General features: G+C 36.8%; 2 protein-coding genes across 2 annotated transcripts in view; one reads left to right on the top strand and one right to left on the bottom strand.

The window, feature by feature from the left end:
* The first annotated feature begins 203 nt into the window (after window positions 1-203).
* LOC113097169 (tubulin gamma-1 chain) lies at window positions 204-13,415 on the top strand. Its single transcript, XM_026262376.1, has 11 exons — window positions 204-362; window positions 1,027-1,139; window positions 2,612-2,779; window positions 3,843-3,911; window positions 5,991-6,070; window positions 6,383-6,509; window positions 8,497-8,583; window positions 9,467-9,616; window positions 9,924-10,076; window positions 10,161-10,322; window positions 12,281-13,415. The coding sequence occupies exons 1-11, from the start codon at window positions 314-316 to the stop codon at window positions 12,476-12,478; spliced, it is 1,356 nt and encodes a 451-aa protein (XP_026118161.1). The 5' UTR covers window positions 204-313; the 3' UTR covers window positions 12,479-13,415.
* A 2,423-nt stretch (window positions 13,416-15,838) lies between these two features.
* Window positions 15,839-18,745, bottom strand: part of LOC113097170 (pleckstrin homology domain-containing family H member 3-like) — a 35,773-nt gene continuing 32,866 nt past the window's right edge. The window contains exons 12-13 of the mRNA XM_026262377.1: window positions 18,419-18,610; window positions 15,839-17,329 (exon numbers count right to left, since the gene is read on the bottom strand). Coding sequence (XP_026118162.1) covers window positions 17,192-17,329; window positions 18,419-18,610 — 330 coding nt within the window. The 3' untranslated portion in view covers window positions 15,839-17,191. The remainder of the gene's footprint in view (window positions 17,330-18,418; window positions 18,611-18,745) is intronic.

Here is an 18,745-nt window from a genome sequence, read left to right on the forward strand (position 1 = left end):
GTATAACGTTAACGCATCCGTCCTACGTCATGAATTACGTAATTGATGCTCTCTGTCTGTTCTTTCTTCTCGTTAGTGTATTTTTTCCCCACTAATATCAATAAAGAGTTATTTGAGTACAATTTCAGCAAGTATCGATCGGTTCACGTTTGCTGGCGAGGCCAAGTAGGGCCTACGTCTGGGCATGCGCAGTGCGCGCGCCCGTTCCGTTGGGCCGTTGCTGTTGGAGCGGGAATACGCATAGTGGGTGACTGACAGCGGCACATCTATCACCTTTAAGTTACTGGTCCTACAGCTTAAATAACAGCACAGCATGCCACGAGAAATCATCACCCTGCAGCTCGGACAGTGCGGGAATCAGAGTGAGCCATTCGCTGTGTATTACGCTCTTTTTGATAGTCTCTAACGTTACATAAAAAGTTAGCTATCTAGCTAACGTTAGTTAGCTATCATCACACTGGATAGCTTTGAAATGACACAATAGATACAGTCCATATGGTTTTGGTTGTTTATTGGAGATTTTCGTCAGCAAGAAGCCAAAAACGTATTCACTAGTTTTCACTTATTGACTAATCTTTATTTTTTGTTTGCAAATTAGTAAGGATAATTATTTAATACTGTCAATTGGAGATAACTGTAATGGATCAAATTGTAATGTATCCAACCTGACCGTCTAACTTTGTGGGTTTATGTATGCACATGATTCTAAACGCTGCTTAGTATTATTTACAGTCACGTTTGGCAGTTTTAGCTAGAGGAATTTGCATTGACTTTATCTTTTACTAAAGAAGATGTTCATGTAAGTTACTGTGTGAGTCTCATGTGATCTGAGACTGTGTCAGACTTGGTCACTGAAGACAAAATATGATTTCTGTCAAATTTGTGGTATAAACGATAGCCATTACATTAATATTCTTAACACACCACTATATATTGACATGACAGTAGCTAACAGCCTTTTCACAAGTGTTGTTAAGAATCCAGCATTAATGGACTGAATGGTGTGCTTTTCCTTTCTCTGTTCAGTTGGTTTTGAGTTTTGGAAGCAGCTGTGTGCGGAGCATGGCATCAGCCCTGAGGGCATCGTCGAAGAGTTCGCCACTGAGGGTACAGACCGGAAAGATGTCTTCTTCTATCAGGTACACAAATATAGACCAATAACTTAAGGCGTTTGGAGCAAATCAATCACCAACCATAATCAACACGTCAAGATTGCTGCTTTCAAGTCTTTATTTAATTATATAAATTATATAAGTTTGTATATAGACACCTATCTTATCATCAAGACATCAAGCAAAGTACTTCACTAGCATGATAGTTTTTGCATACAATATTGCCGAAACAGTATACACAAAAAGGTCATGTCAAGAAAAATAAATGCTACAGTAAGAAACAAGTGCAAATACGATTAAAACAATGTTCTAAGTAATACATAAATTAACGTAATAAAATATAGTGTATATAATATGAAAATCATTTCAAATAAAATGTGATATCTCGGTAAGATTCTTGATTCTGTTCACATAATGAACCACCAGGCGGAGCTGGGTGCATGTGTTTGCAGCTGCTGGAAGTCCATTATCCCTCTGCAACCATTATGTGGAGGCCTGTCCACAATCTGAGGGAAAATTAATTAGAAATAAATGGCACAGCTTCTAGTTCCTTTTTTTTTGGAACAAAAGACTGTTCCAATTAAAGAACAAAATTAGTTATTTCAACAGAAACTGCAGTGAAATCCTAATGTTTTCAAAGGGACTGCTTATATTTCTTCTGAAATGAGGCAGTGAGTGTTAAAGCTCTCTACTGATGTGAATAAATTGCATGAGTCACAGTATTATACTCATTTCCTCTGTATTATGGCTAGCTGCGTGTTATGTAAATTAGTGATCTACTAATATAGATTTAATTTTTTTATTCTTGATGGTGATGCCAATATCTTAGAGAGCAGGGTGACCTTTGAAAGGTGTCTATATATGTGTGGTATTATATGTGAAATCTGTTTATTACTTATTGATATCAAAGTCTTGATTCTATAATCGTATTATAGTATTTTCACAAATAAAGAATTTAGTCTGGCTATAAAATGCACATGTCCAAGTAACTAATTGCTAGATTTGCAAACTTTTGTGTGGTTTGTGGAATTAAATATTTATTCGATATTTATTAGATATTCAAATAGTTGTTTAAATTATGTGGATTTGCTTGTATATGAGAAGGTATTATTATGGCATATATGTCTATTAATGCACTGGCTTTGTCATCACTGTCGAAATAAAAGTTCCCCTTTTGGCAACTATAGACACAAAAGATTTGTCGATCGATCCCGATAAGTAAAAGATGGCAATTATCTGTGAATATATCAGCCTTGCCTATACATCGCTCATCCACTAATGTCTACTACTGATGTCATACATTCTAAGATATATTTAGGAATTCTCATGGATGCTTTCATTTTGCAGTCTCAAGCTACTCAAGTAATCATAAGCATCTTGAGTACTTCTCATTTTTTAAATGGAGAATCCATTTGTCCTTTCCTGTTAAGGAATATTGAGGAGCACTTAGGAAAAGTAATTTCCATTGATCTTTTTCTCCTCTGTTTTGCCCCCCTCAGGCAGATGATGAGCACTACATCCCTCGTGCTGTGTTGTTGGACCTGGAGCCCCGAGTCATCCACACCATCCTGAACTCTCCCTACGCCAACCTGTACAACCCGGAGAACATCTACCTGTCTGAGCATGGCGGTGGAGCCGGTAACAACTGGGCCAGTGGCTTCTCTCAGGTACACTGAGTGATGTTAGACATCAGATCATTGCTGACTTTTATTTTAGGTTACATTTATTTCATATTTCAACTTGCCATCCTTCCTTTGTAGTTTTTCACAATGCATGGCCACTTTTTTTGCTCTTCATATAGTGTGAGAATTTAGTTTATAATTAGATATTAATAATGACTATTAGAGGTGTTTAGTGCAGTCTCTGGGGCCCTGAATTTTGGTTTGGGATAGTGGAGACTGGACATTACTTTTTCCTGCAAGTTTTGCACTTATAATGCAACATTAATTCAATAGCATGTAGGTTGAATTAGCAAAGTACTCCAAACAGATCAAATCAGTCATTTGAAATCTTTCTGTCAGACTGTAGTTTCTGTAGTTTTGTGTCTATGAGAGCGTGAAGGCTGATAATTAAAGCAGACTCGGCGATACCGGTTATACTTGCTACAATTGGGATGGTCTACCATTCCTATATTAATAGTTAAATGAACAGAACACCCTTTAATAATGTGTCAGAGATGTGTTCTTTATTGATGAGTCAAAATCACAAGCAGCACAGGCTCGCGCTAACAGATATTGATGAACAACACAAAACTCCATCTGACGGCACTTTGTTTCATTTTTAGTTCAAATAAAACTAGTTCGAAAAGCTAACTCCTTTTCGTGGTGTGTAAGCAGTTGCACAAGAAAATGACCCCATTTCATCGTTTGACTAAAGTGGTACATTTTTAAATGAATGCATCTTTCCAACAATATAAATATGATTCAGCACATTGCATCAATTGTAGGTACACAAATATATTGAGTGATTAAACATTTAGATGATATAGTTTCTTTACAAATTATGCCATTTTCCAAAACCAAATTGAATTATGATGTGGTCAAACAATTGTGTGTGTGTGTATATATATATATATATATATATATATATATATATATATATATATATATATATATATATATATAATTGTACAATAATTAGACTTATTGTTTCAACAACAACACAAAAAAAAGGGGAAAAAATGACTTGTTTTGTTAATTTAATTTGTGGTCAATATATTGTACATTTCAGGGAGAAAAAATCCACGAGGACATCTTTGACATCATTGACAGAGAGGCAGATGGCAGTGACAGTCTGGAGGTATGATTCTCAGTGACTGTACTCTTCTTTGTGTGTTATGGTGAATGGGTTGGTTTTTACCCTTTAGTTGCGTATCATTCATTAATACCATTTTCTCTGACTCTTGGAGAACATCTGGGTTTTTAAACAGATTCAGTTTTTAAACAAAGTAAAACCCTTTCTGATGATCTCCAGATGGTAAAGTGACGTACCTTTTGACGTACTTCCATTTTTTCCGTTACTTTTTTCCTTCTGTACCCCTTTCTATGGTGCTCTCTCTGTTCTTTTTTAGATTGCAGACATACATAGACCTATGTATACATATAGCTAGATTTATAATATATATATATATATGTATGTTTACTATCGTCCACACAGACAGTTATACAAAAGTGCGATTTTATGCCTTTCATGCACTGTTAATTTACTAGATACAGATGTTCCTCCCATTAAAACAAGACTCAGCCCTCCCTTCGAAATGTCGTTCATTTTATTACCCACAATTACTTGTGTGTGCGTGCACATGTATAACTTGTATGTAACTGGAGGTTAGGGAGTGGTTTGGAGGATGGTGTTACCAGTCAATTAGTTGGATGTGTGTGTGTGTGTGTGTGTGTGTGTGTGTGTGTGTGTGTGTGTGTATAGCATATCATGCTAACTGCTGAAAGGGGAGTAACTGTCTCAAAAACTAGTTAGGGCCTGGGGCAAAAAAAATTCCCCAGATATTTAAAATGTGGCGGCAGAAAACACTCCCTCAGTTTACCCAACATATACAGATATTCTGAGAGAAAGATTGTGATCAAATTGACCATGTTGTTTATTTTTGAATTAATTATACCTTTAAAAATATATTCCAGCTAAGTTTCTTATTCTAAACAAAAAATATTATTTAACCTAACGCCCTGTTAAGTGAAATATTAAGTAAAATAATTCAGTTGTACTATTGTGAAATATTAGTATAATTAAAATGTAACTTTTTGAAATGTAATTTATACCTTTGATGCAAAGCTGAATTTTCAGCATCATTACTCCAGTCTTCAGTGTCACATGATCCTTCAGAAATCATACTAACATGCTGATTTGGTGCTCAAGAAACATTTCTGGTCACTGTTGAAAGCAGTTGTGCTGCTTAATATTTTTGTGGTAACTGATATTTTCTTCAAGATTCTTTGAAAATGTCATTATTTTTAATTTCATTATTCACAAACCCCATAACAAAAACGATTAACTCGCATACATAAGGTGTTGGACACTTTGCCAAATACATAAAAATCAAGACATGAATGCAGATGTGCTGGAAAGTATTCAGTCTAATGATGAATTTTGCAATCTCTTTGATTTCAAGTTCAGTTAAAATCAATGAATCTCTCTACACTGTACAGTGAATCACAAATTTTTCTACGCTTTGTTATAAAGAAAGAGTATTTACAAACTTGGTTAACTCCGCAATGAACAAAACTTTGGTGTTTTAAGGGGGCTGAGGGTGCTCTTGTTTTCATTTGAGGGTGATTAGCACCCCTGTACAACTGGGCCTGCTTAAGAATAATGTCATTTGTGCAGTTGAGTGAACATCCGAGCTCACTTGCACTTTGGTCAGAGCTTTAATAATGGGATTAACGTGTTTCTTTATTGCAATTAGAATCAGCATACACCACATATTTTAATGCAGGTTTGCTTGCTTTTATCATGAGCTTGATCCCATTATTTTGATAGAAGTATTGTTTACATCATGTTTAGTTTGATCGCAATATTGCCAAAATCCCTTCATAATTGCACCATGAGGGTGCATGTAAATGCATTTAAAAGATTAATTGAACAGAATTAGTGTTTAATTTCGCTCAAAATAAATTTGACTGAAAAGGCTTTGTTTTTTTATATATGATTTGAAAGAATATGTTTTCATAAAGGCTAAAAATGTCTCTAAACATCAGTTCTAGTGGGGTAAATCTTCCCTTGATTAACTGACATAGTAGGCAGCACAGCGTTAAGGTATTTGAGACCAAAGAATAATTATTCTTTCTGGTCACAGTTAGCATCTAAAGCACCTTTGTACTCCTATAGATGTGTGTTTTATGTTAAACATTTTTGTTTCTTTTTAAGGGGTTTGTGCTTTGTCACTCTATCGCCGGGGGAACAGGATCTGGTCTCGGGTCCTACCTACTGGAGCGACTGAACGACAGGTGTGAATACAGTTCACTGATAAAGGAATCCCGCTGCTCTGACTGATTTAGCAGTCCACACTCCCTCTCCTGAAGCACAGATCCACGCCCTCTGCATTGTTCGTCTAGACGTGCAAGCATGAAGCGTTTGGGTGGCAGTCAGTGTAATTAGAGGGAGATGCAGGCGGCAGCGGTCATCACCGGGTGTAATTACCTCTCTTTAGGGGTGTGTTTAATACCATTGCGTGTGCAACCTCAAGGGCACCAGCGGTGCTCAGCTGGGCACGTGTTCTTGTGCCTGAAGCATTCAGCCATTCTTCTGTCTTTTTTAAGGTATCCTAAAAAACTGGTTCAGACCTACTCTGTCTTCCCTAACCAAGATGAGATGAGTGATGTTGTCGTACAGCCGTATAATTCTCTTCTGACGCTAAAGAGACTGACCCAGAATGCAGACTGTGTGGTGAGTGAATGAACACATGCGCACACACACTGTCTTTTAACCTTTTCAGCTGGCCTAGAATTCGGGAGGATGTGTTACACACTGGTACTCGCACACACACACACTCCAGGATTGTGCATCTTAAATGAATGTGTTTCTATTTGAAACAGTGCCCCTCTCATATACACAGCCTGCTACTCTAACTACACATTTCCTCACTTACACAATCCACCTTCCCAAACAGACCTTCTTTCTACCTCTCCTGCTTTCATTCCCCAAACAGCAGCGGATGGAGAAAAGAGGGTCAGTCCTATGTGATTATCCACTTCTCTCCTTCGATTTCCTCCTTAACAATAGCTTGGTCCCTGGGTTCATTTAATAAACCATGCTGAGTACTGTCATATCTGTACATCTGGACTTTAAGTTTATAGATATATCAACAACACTTTCTATTTTACTTTCATACTGATATCCATCAGCACATGATTGAGCAGATATTTATTCAACAAACACATCCTATTGACTCTCTGAGGAGCCAGTAATTGTGTTTGTATATCCTTATTTGAGTTTTAAAGGGATTTATGGGTTTGATCACCATAGCAAAAGAACAAAAGCATTACATCATTATTTATATCTCCAGCTAATCTCTATGTGTGAGGGCTGCGCAATTCAGAATAGATTGGCCTTTAGTGGAGCAAATGTCATTAGTAAAGGGTAAGATCTGTTTTATGCATATTGTGTTTCTTGCAGCTGTCTGCTAGCTTCATTATCGTCTCTGGCAGATATAATAATGTCAGATCAGAGAGTCAGCCCAAAAGATGAGGAGGTTAATGGAGGTAGATGACTTTCTGTCTTCCTCTGATGAAAATACAGATCTAGAGTTAATGCCAAGTCTGAGGCATTATTCCTAACTCTTAATTAAAAAGAAAGAAATTTCTTTTTATTTGTTCACCACCGTTTTGTTCTAAACCCATTAGACTTTTGCTTATCTTCAAACACAAATTTAAATGAAATCAAGCAAGATTTCTGTTCTTCCTTTAAAAAGCCAGTTTCATCCAAATATTCCGGCTTGTATACAAAAATACTGTACCTCTACAATATATAATGTATAAATGTACAAATTAGGGACAAAGGTAATCTCAAAGGGATAGTTAAAAAAAAATTAAAATTCTGTCATTAATTACTCACCCTCATGTCGCTCCAGACCCATAAGACCTTTGTACATCTTTGGGAAAAATATCTTGTTCCTGAGATTGACCAAAATAGTCTTACAGTTACAGGTTTGGAATGACATGAGGATGAGTAATTCATGACAGAATTTTCTTTTTGGGTGAATTCCTTTTAATATTCCGTTTCTTTCAGTTTATTAGCTGAAATTGGAATAAAATTGGCCAAGAAACATCATATTGAACTTGGAATATTCATTGGTACTCAGCAAGGTTTGCAAAAAGAAATAAAATTCAAACATAATAATCAGCACTGTTAAAAAACTATCGCAGACATCAAAATAGTGTATAATTTTTCCTTGCCACATACTATTTATCTACGTTGTTTTCAGGTGAAAATAAATATTGAAATGAAGTTCTGTTGGAAAAGTAAATATTTACATTTTTCTACACCGTGACTGTAAGCAAGATGGCAATTCTTGATACAACTCACAACAATGAATTTCTTTCATTCTGATTCTGCTTCTTTAAATTTACATGTATTGGTTTGGCAGAGACTGTAATCTAAAGTGGCTCGCGGTGTTTTTAAGAAATTAAACCCATGACCTTGCCAATGTTCTACCAGTTGAGTGTTGCTTAGTTCTGTAAGATTCTTTATTTATTCATATGAATTAAAATTTTAAATACTGCTGCTATCTTAATGTAGATATAATTAGCATTGTCAATTCCATTCAAAATGGATTTGTCGACTCAGACTGGCTACAGATCTTCTGACCTGCAAAGGTCTACAACACACAGTCCTGACTTGTTTAAAATCTCTTTCCTCCCCATGTCTCTTTCAGGTGGTGCTGGACAATACAGCTTTGAACAGAATCGCAACAGACCGGCTGCACATCCAGAACCCCTCTTTCTCTCAGATCAACCAACTGGTGAGTTCTAGAAGTCTGTCATTTACACATTAACCTGTGAAAATACAGGCCCCTATTCATCTGTCCCGAGCTGAGGCATCCAACCCAGAGAGTGTCATTTTTAAAGCCCATCCCTGCAGCAGATCGAGGGACTGGCCTGGTGCGGTTCATGCAGGGACAGTAGAGTCACTCCTCTTCTGTTGATCACAGTTGGGCGCTAATCCAGACAATCAGAAAATCAACCGTACTAAAGCAGCTCTGAGTTTGTTTGGCGATGAGACAAATTAAAGAATGATTTTGGTGTGTGTGTATATAGAAAGCTAAACCATAAAATGTTAGCAAAATATACTATCACAGCGGTATTGTATTATCTGCATAAAATCTGAAATAGCACGGCCTGTCAGTTTCGTGAGGATGAAACATGGGGAGTTGCCTGATCCGAAAGTTGTCATCAGCAGCCTGACATGCTATTGTGTCAAATTCTAAAGAGTTGGTAATAAATAACCAGTGGCATCCTGTGCAGCGCTCTCCTATGCTTTCCTCTTATACGCCCATTCTTATAGCACCCTGCTCCGAGATCAGTAGTTCACTTTGTCAACTCATCCATCACAGTCTTCATCACCTCTAATAGACTCGGTCATACGACATGATGAACTTTAACAATACAGTGTGTAGATTTCTGTAAAGGGTGAACAGAGTTCAAATAGAAAACCTGTTTCACCAGTCTAGGCTACTGCGTTCTTCAACACCAGCTGCTTTTACATATAGGACACGTTTAGTGTACCATTAGCACACCCAGATAATTAAGACAGCACAATATAAAAATGAAAATAAAGGAGCCTGGTCTATTTTTGTTCCCCACCCACATGGTTAATCAAAAGACAAGTGTGCTTTTCTTTAACAGGTGTCTACTATAATGTCAGCAAGCACAACAACTCTCCGTTACCCTGGATATATGAACAATGATCTGATTGGCCTGATTGCATCACTCATCCCCACTCCCCGCCTCCACTTCCTCATGACTGGATACACACCGCTGACCACCGATCAGGCCGTAAGTTGGTCAAACGGAGGAATTTGCATTAAGATCCTTTGCTCAACTGTTGAAAGATTGTTCAACTCACTATTGATTCCAGTAGTTTTGTGTAAGCATGTTGCTGAGTTAATGACTCTGAGTACAAATGACTCATTTTTAATTACATCAGCTTGATCTGTCAGTCCTCTCTGTCTATCATTCTGCCAGCCCGTCTATTTTTTATTTATTTTTTCCTTAGTAAAGACATGACATTTCTAATTTAGTTTCTCTTCCATTTCCACTATCTTGGTTTGAATATCCTTAAAATTTGCCGTCATCTTTTCAGGTGGCAAGTGTGAGGAAGACTACGGTTCTTGATGTGATGAGGAGACTCCTGCAGCCCAAGAATGTCATGGTGTCCACAGGCCGAGACCGTCAGACCAATCATTGCTACATTGCCATTCTCAACATCATTCAGGGAGAGGTGGACCCCACACAGGTGTGAGCATGTTAAATATAACCAGCTTATTTGAAGTGATATGTGCATGTCCTCATCTTTATATGTTTATACGTGTCTCTGTAGGTCCATAAAAGTCTGCAGAGAATCAGGGAGAGGAAGCTAGCTAATTTTATCCCATGGGGTCCGGCTAGTATTCAGGTGGCACTGTCCCGCCGATCCCCCTACCTGCCCTCAGCTCATCGTGTCAGTGGTCTTATGATGGCTAATCACACCAGCATCTCTTCAGTAAGACCTGACCCTGAATTCTCCATGTCTATACTGTTCAAAAAAGGGGTTGAACTAGGTTCTATGTTGGTGATTTTTGTTCTTAATTTCATCTATATCAGTTGGTATTGGATTTACAAAGTTTGGGGTTAGATCGTTTTTGTTTTTGAAGTCTCTTCAGCAATTGTTAAATAAAAAAATACAGTAAGCAGTGATATTTTTAAATATTCTTAAAATTTTAAATAACTTCTATTTTAGAATATTTTAAAATAATTTATTCCTTTTGCTGCAAGGTTGAATTTTCAGCATCATTACTCCAGTCCTCAGTGTCACATGAACTCCAGTCCTCAGTGTCACATGATCCTTCAGAAATCATACTAATATGCTAATTTGCTGCTTAGGTAACAGTTATTCTTATTATTAATGTTGAAAGTAATTGTTACTCTAAATATTTGAGACACTAAATGTGACTTTTATTAAAAGGTGTTGAGGTAAATAAATAACAGTTAAATTTTTAACAGTACTTCAAGTGTAATTTATGAGATTTGTTGTATTTTGAATCCTTTTTTTCCTTTATACAAATCTAAAAGTTGATCTTACTGATTTCGAAGTTAAGGATTTGTTAGTTTGAATATACATTGAACCAGTAACTATCATAACATCTTAGTTGATAATTCAGTATACTTTGTTTTTGACAAAACATCCCATGTTTCGGTAGTGACTGCACATTTTTGGTTGTGACAAATCACATCACATTACAGAATTTTAACTCGCATACTAAAACAAAAAAATTACATAACTGTACTAAACTTTTGTTTAATTCCCCCAAATATGAAAATTATTTGTTCCCTTCTGCCACTGCCGAAATAATAATAATTGGTTTAGGTAGTGAAAATTCTATTGGATAACTACAAACAAAACAAAGATGTCACTTCCAAAACTCCACCTAATGTTTTGGTAGGGACAATTTTAGAAACTTTGATCCTAGCACAAAGATGCTAATCAGAACATGGTAAGCTAGCACAGTTGAACTGTGGTACACATATAAAAACTAAATGTAATGGAAACTCCCAAAAAAATGTGCAGTGGTGATATTCCTTAAAGTTACACACAGATTTTTCAACACATTTACCTCAAAATGATGGGACCTATCTACTCACACCTTGTAGATATGAGAAAGGGGGAGACAGGAATATTTCCTGATCATAAATTAAGGAGTGTAGTTAAAATCTGTCTCAGCCAGTGGACTAAAACATACGCTGTTTCGGTAGTGACATGAAAAATGCAGGACACTTTTTAAATTATTTTTTATTACATAAAGTGTCAGAATTCACAAATAAAATATAAATAAATTATTAATGTTTAACTTTACGTTTTAAAAGAATCAAAAAGATACTTTTAAAAAGAGGAATGAAAAAAATACAATTCTTGAGGCTTCAATATGAATCTTTGGGGCTTCAATAGAGGATAGAAGGATCCTAATACACATCTAAGATTTGAAGACTAAAATGCTTTTTAAATGTGTGGGACAGCAGTTTGTAGAATGGACCTTGTCCCTTATCAGCCATAAAAGGAGAATTATTATTTGAAACAACTATAATTAACATAACTTATTAACATTATTAAATACTATTTTCTCAGAACCCCAAACACCACTGAACAGGGATTCCATGGTTATGAAAAAAACAGGAAATATCAAGCAATTTTTTTTAAATTGCGATATCCAGGCCTGGAAATATTCTACAGCAAATATAAGTTTGTCTGGTAATGCTCAACTCTAAAATAGTTCAACAGCTAGACTGTCCAAGAGTGCAGTTGCTATGAGATGTGTTTAAAAATCCACATCCAGTAATTGCATATGATTGGAAGCTCATGGAAAATGGGTCAAAGATGTAGGGAAAGCCTGACATCTGTCTTGTATGTAGAAAGGCTAGATTCGAGCACTCTTTAATCTCTGTTCTCCTCTCCCTCACTCCTAGTTGTTTGAGCGCACCTGTCGTCAGTATGATAAGCTGAGGAAGAGGGAGGCCTTCCTCGAGCAGTTCAGGAAGGAGGACATATTCAAGGACAACTTCGACGAGCTGGATAACTCTCGGGAGGTGGTTCAGCAGCTCATTGACGAATACAGCGCTGCCACACGTCCCGACTACATCTCATGGGGCACACAAGAGCAGTGAAATCCCTAAAGCTCTTAGAGTGGAAACTCATCCTGTAAAATACACAATGACTCCAGTAGCGTTCACCAGAATTTTAGTAAACGCGCACCTCCAGAGAGACTCACGTATGTATATACATGTCATTTGTCATGTTTACAGGCCTATAGAAGAGATCTTCATAACCTGGTGCCTCTATCCTGAGCTGTAACTTTCACTCTTTCTCCCTCTCCTCCCGATTTCCTTGATTTCTTTAATCAGAGAATTTATGGCTCCATCTTAATCTATTTTTGTACTGCACTCTGAACTCTGCTGCACAAAATCTACATCCATCTCCGTCAAGGTGGCCTGCACACAGACTTCCCTGACCACACACACGCTGAACGTCTACACCGATAAGACTGGGTGGTCTCAGATGAATGTAACCGAAGGGAGGGAGTGTGAAAGATTAAGCCTCTTAGAAGAGATCAGACTAGAAGCAGTTTATGAATACTCCATCTCACTCCCTCACATTCACGCATGCATGCTTTTAGACAAAAGGCACTTGCTTTCAGGGCATAGACTATGATTGTGCGATTGAATCAGTTTTCCTCTCGTTGTCGTGGATTACTCTCAAAAGAGTTTTGAGAGTCGATCAATAAAGTCAAGTGTTATTCTGTACCTCAATCCATCCAATCAGCGAACCCTCATCGGGTTCTTCTAGTCAATCAAATCAGTGAAGTTACCTCAAAGTCTGGCAGAACCAATCCCAACGCATCACATTTCATCATTTGAATCATTTCTTCTTCTGCTCCAGTCATCCTTTTGAAGTCTCAATGCTTTATCCCCCCTCAGTTACCACTTGTTCTTATTATTAATGTTATACTGTGTATATAGTTTGCTGTCAGACTTGATGCATTTACTTGAAGTTCATGAGTTTGAATAAATATTTCCAGTGTGCAAATACTGATTACCCTCAAAACCGTCTGCGCTCATTTCATAGTCTCTCACATGGGTCATTTGACCTTAAAACACAAAATATCTCTGGTATGAATGCCTCTACTTTTGATTACCTCTTTGGTCTTCATCTCATATTCCAATACTTGCGACAGATACTGATAAGCTGAGTAAAGGATATACTCTGTACCATACTCCGTATCAGTCCTGCTCCTGGAGGACTTTTGTCTTAACACACTTGTCTGGTAGTTTCTAGTCATCCTGTAGACCTTGATTAGCTGGTTAAGGTGTTTAATTAGGATAGTAGCCCTCCAGGAACAGGATAGGACATCCCACATGGTAGCAGTTACACTTTCTTCTAAAGTGTCTTCCAAAGCCGTTTCTGTTTCTTCCAAAGGTTGCAGACATTTCATGTCTCTCCAGTGGAATTGTTTTATTAGGGACACGCTGGTCCCAAAACGTAATTTCATATATCAAATCAAAGGACCGTTTCTCAGAACTGCATGTTACTTTCCTTGTAACTGGCATGTTTATTTTCAACAGTTGTTTCAGTGGGGTTTTTAATCTTTTCTACTCAACATTATAGGATCTTGATGCCTGGTTTAATTTGATGCATTTAATTTTTTTTTTTTTATAAAGCTTGAAAACATGACAAACAGGCAAAACCAAATTATTCATAACTGTTAGCAGTCAAGTTATTTATAAAATTTCTAATAACAAATTATGTTCTAATATTCTATATCTGCTTTAAAGTAAGCATATGGAGTGAAAGCACTATATTAAAGAAATTATATCACTTTAAAATATACACACTACTGTTGTAAAAGGTTAGGGGTTGATAACATTTTTAAATTATATCAACATTTATTTGATATAAACTAAAAATGTAAGTTTAAATAAAGTTATAGTGTGAAATATTACAATTGAGAATTGTTATACAAGTATGTATATACAATATACAAATTGTAATTTATTCCTGTGATGACAGCTGAATTTTCACCAGCCATTAATCTAGTCTTTTACTGCAAACAGTTCTGCGTAATATTTTTTTGTGTAAACCGTGATCCGTTAGGATCAATGGATAGGAAGGTAAAAGAACAGCATAAATAAACAATACACACAAATAAACAAAAACCTTTATTTTGGATGTGATTAATAATTTGAAATCACTAGAGAGAGATATATAGAGAGAGATTTTTGTCAAATATAGAAGTTTTTGCTCTCACTCTTTATCAATTTCATGTATCTTTGGTGAATAAAGTATTACTTCATAAATATGTCATTACTAATAATATGTTTTATTTTCCACAAAAACAGCATATCTGACACTCAAGTGATGTTGTAATGGTGCTGCTTTTTATTACATACAGTATTCATCATTTTGCATTATTGCACATTTAAGTTAGCTGTACAAACAATAGTGCAATTGACTATTACACGTATAACATAATAAAGGTACCATGCAGCATACAAACCATCTAAAGCATCAGAGGTTGTCGTTTGAGCTTTGTTACATGTATGAAAGTGGGCGGAGCTGCCTGCAGCTAAAGAGTGACACGAAGAGAACACAAAAGCACGTAACAACTGCTACTGCCGTCACAGGGGACAAAAACCAAAATAAACAACACTGAAGATGTGATTGCCCTCCACCTTTGAATTAAGTAGCTGGTAACCTTTTCTCAGATTTGTGTTCAGGCAGACAAGCTGTTCTGTGAATTGAATTAAAGATTGTACAGACTGTGTGACAGGCACTAGTGGCTCCTCTTTAGGCAACCTAGAGCCCCATACTGAAAATAGGCTCATATCTGGATATTTGGGCAGGTTTTATTGCTTCAGTAATAGTTTGGCAGTCATCTGACGGGGGGAAATAAAAGAAAACGAGGGAAATTTGGTCCAAGTGACTTTAAAAGGGGTGAACGACTCTTCATTGCTTAGTTTTGGCAAAATGTCAATAATCCTCCTGGATATACAAAAATGGATTACTTGCCATATGCAGACCTCTCGCGCATGGGTAATAAATGACAAAGAACCAAAAAAAAAAAAGTAAATAAACATCATGACATCATATTTGAACTATGACGTCGTCTGCTCTTTTGAAATTATTTCAATGCAAGCACTAGAACACAAATATAGGTCTTTATGAAAGATATATGAAACGTAAGTAAAAAGGACAAAAGTCACTTCCACACAATGTATACAACAGACAGCATAAATAAAACTAGTGGAAAGTAACGCACATTAAAAAAGGACAATATCTCAGCAGATAAACAAGCCGACATGAGGCTTCATAACAAAAGCACAACTGACAGAGGCTACAATTTATGCTCAAAGGTTATCGTTTACATCTTTCATGTTCCAAATCTGTATGACTTTCTTTATTGTGTGGAACATAGAAGAATATATATATATTATATATATATATATATATATATATATATATATATATATATATATATATATATATATACGTATGTGTGTGTGTGTTTATTTACAATGAAAGTCAATGGAATCCAAAGTTATTTTTTTGGACCCTATTTACTTTCATAGTATGTAAATACCAGATATATATATCTTCTTTTATGTTCAGCAAGATGAAAAAAGGGTTAGTAAATAATAACTACATTTACATTTTTGGGTAAACTATCCCTTAAATGGAAATGTACTATCTTTAGAATACATGACAAAATTGCATATCAATAGTGTTGATTATTTGTCTATCTTCAGTGTTTGAACGTGTTTAAGAGGTCTGGGAAGCTTGGTTTGAACAAAATGTATTATTTTTTAATGTCAAAATGTAATTTACCTTCACAGGTACCAGGCTGCAAACGGGTGACTAAGTTAGCTGGTTTTAACCGGCTCTAAAGATCTGAGGCTGTTGTGGCTACAGGACACACAGTGTAGAGTTACTGTAAGCTAACAGCAGTCAAGCAGCACCAGGTCAGGCTCAAAGCATTTCACAAATACACTCACATCATAGAGACGAGCTAAAGATCCTTTGGTTTCTACAGCTTAAAATGTTCAGATCGGTCTCTCACACATGCACACGCAGCACCGTCGCTTCAGTATTGGACAGTTCTGAAGGTCGATGTGAAAGTGACTTGCACCTGCTTTCATTTCAAAGTCAGGTATAGTTTGATGAATGAGTTTTAATGGCGATCCGGGCAGGAGTCTGAAAAGGAACGTTTAAAGCGGAGCGAGTGTTTGTGTGCGAGTGCAATGGCAGCGTGGTTTGTGTTGTCTTCATTTAGTGAAATACAAAGACATCACTGCAAAGAAAGAAAAAAAACCAAGTATTTTTGTCATGTTTTCCAAAAAACATAGGAACATCCTTTAAACAAGGCAAATTTACATGAGGTGCAAAATAAAAAGAAACTTTCTTGAAAAGTTCGTTTTAATACTTGATGAATTAAAGGAAGATTTAATGTATATAAATTTTAAAAAGCAATTAAAAAAAATAAATTAATGTTTTTTAAGGATGTTTAAATATTTTAAAAAACAAGGCAAAAATACTGCTTAAGAAATTTTGCACTCTGTCAGGCTATTATGTTCTCTGTGATATTTGGCGGGCTCCCAGGTGACAGGGGCTGGTTAGGTCCCCGTGTCCTTTCTGGATTTGGCTGGCGGTGTAGCAAGTGAGTTCCTGAACCTGCTCTCCTGTCTGTGGCTCCTGGACACCTTCCACTCCTCCTCCATTTCCACAGCATCTGCTCCTTTCAGTCTCATCAGAGTTCGTCCTCTTTGCAAAAGCTCCTCACAGGCAAGCAATCGGTCAGGACTGCATATGCACGAGTCCGTGTCTCTTCACACCGGGTGAGAGGGGAGCTCAAGTAGGGAGGGGTGGAGCTTAGGGTTTGTCTCCGTGGAGATGCAGTCATCCTTGTCCAGCTGGCGACGGGTGGCACTGAAGTAAGCATTCATCAGCTGCATGATCTCAGTCAGCTGAGAGAGAGAGAGAGATGACGAGTAAATTTCCACTGTCAAATGTGTGTCAGACATTATACACTAGTACAATCACTTGGTTATACTCTTGAAGGCTTTGTGCACCAAACTCAACAGACAGAAGAGAGAAAAGTTAATTTAAATGAAATCCAACAGAAATTGACAGTTGCACTTATCACATTTAACATTTTTTTATTTGTTATATTGACCGCAATAAGAGTGATTATGGATCAGAATAGCTACAGGGGAATGTTGATGACTGAAAATGACTGGATGTTATTAACAGTTTATGTGTGAACAGATGTTCAGGCAGGCGTGAAGTGGAGCGGTTTGGTATGAAAACTCAAGAGACTCATCAGGTTAAAGTGCACAGGAGTGACGGCACAGGATGGGTGTGAGCCTGCAACTAATATCAGGAGAAGATAGACTGGTTGTCTCGGTGTTTCCACATGTGAGCACACAGATACACACAGCTGGTCTGACCTGTATTGTTCAAGTACTGGAAAGAGGTTTGTAGTATGCATGATACAAACACTTTGACGTCAACATCTTTCTAGTTTAGAACTATTGAAGGTTCAGGTGTTAACTCTTAATTTAGATAACATATGAAGTATTTTCTATTTTAGTCTAAAACTCCACCTTGGCTAGGGGTATATGCTTCCCCTATTATATCTGGAGTATTTAGGCCTAACGGTCGGTATGCATGCATGATGCTAACATGAAGGCCAAGTTGCAACTCACTATTACTGCTAGAGTAAAACTATAGGTAGAGCTGCCATCTATGTATATAAAATGCTCTTGCAATAGTTTTTGTTGAAGAAATATGAGGGGTGTTTCCCTGATGCAAAGATGCTGTGAGTGGTTTTGTGGCTGCCAGTATTTTAATATTATCTATATATCATTATAACATCTACTAATATTTAAATTAGCTAGTTTTTGTTTCATTTTAATTTAGTTTTAGTGAGTTTTTAATTAAATTTTAACAATGTTTTATGCATTTTAATTACTAAAAAAAATGTAATTGCGCTTTTTTTGTATTTTAGTTTAGTATAGGTTTAGGATATTGCTGATATAATGTTGCACGCTTACCTTGGAGGTCTCGAAGAGCAGATCTCTGTCTCCTGCAGTGATCCTGAATGTGTTGCTGTCAGAGACGCCATAGGAACAGATCTGACCAATCGGCAGAGACTCCAACGCTTCAGCCTCACCCTGACGATACAGAGACACACAGGAAGCTGCCACGCCCAGCCACAACTTCTGAGAGAAGCTTCCTGTCGAACTCTATGAGGAACAGGAGGAAGACAGGCACAGCTCTGATTGTCTGGTGGTGCAAACGTTTAAAACCTTAAAGATTTAAGCATTAAGCATTTGGAAGAAGCTTTTTAGGATTATCAAAACTGCATCAGTAAAAACAGC

The sequence above is a fragment of the Carassius auratus genome, unplaced genomic scaffold, assembly GCF_003368295.1.
Source record: "Carassius auratus strain Wakin unplaced genomic scaffold, ASM336829v1 scaf_tig00216128, whole genome shotgun sequence".
Classification (NCBI taxonomy): domain Eukaryota; kingdom Metazoa; phylum Chordata; class Actinopteri; order Cypriniformes; family Cyprinidae; genus Carassius; species Carassius auratus.

Bases quoted from the DNA above. Each gene is read 5' to 3' on its own strand.
- LOC113097169 (XM_026262376.1), top strand. From the start codon at position 314: ATGCCACGAGAAATCATCACCCTGCAGCTCGGACAGTGCGGGAATCAG. The intron at 3,912-5,990 runs GTATGATTCTCA...TTTCTTTTTAAG, and splicing joins ATGGCAGTGACAGTCTGGAG to GGGTTTGTGCTTTGTCACTC. The intron at 6,510-8,496 runs GTGAGTGAATGA...TGTCTCTTTCAG, and splicing joins CCCAGAATGCAGACTGTGTG to GTGGTGCTGGACAATACAGC.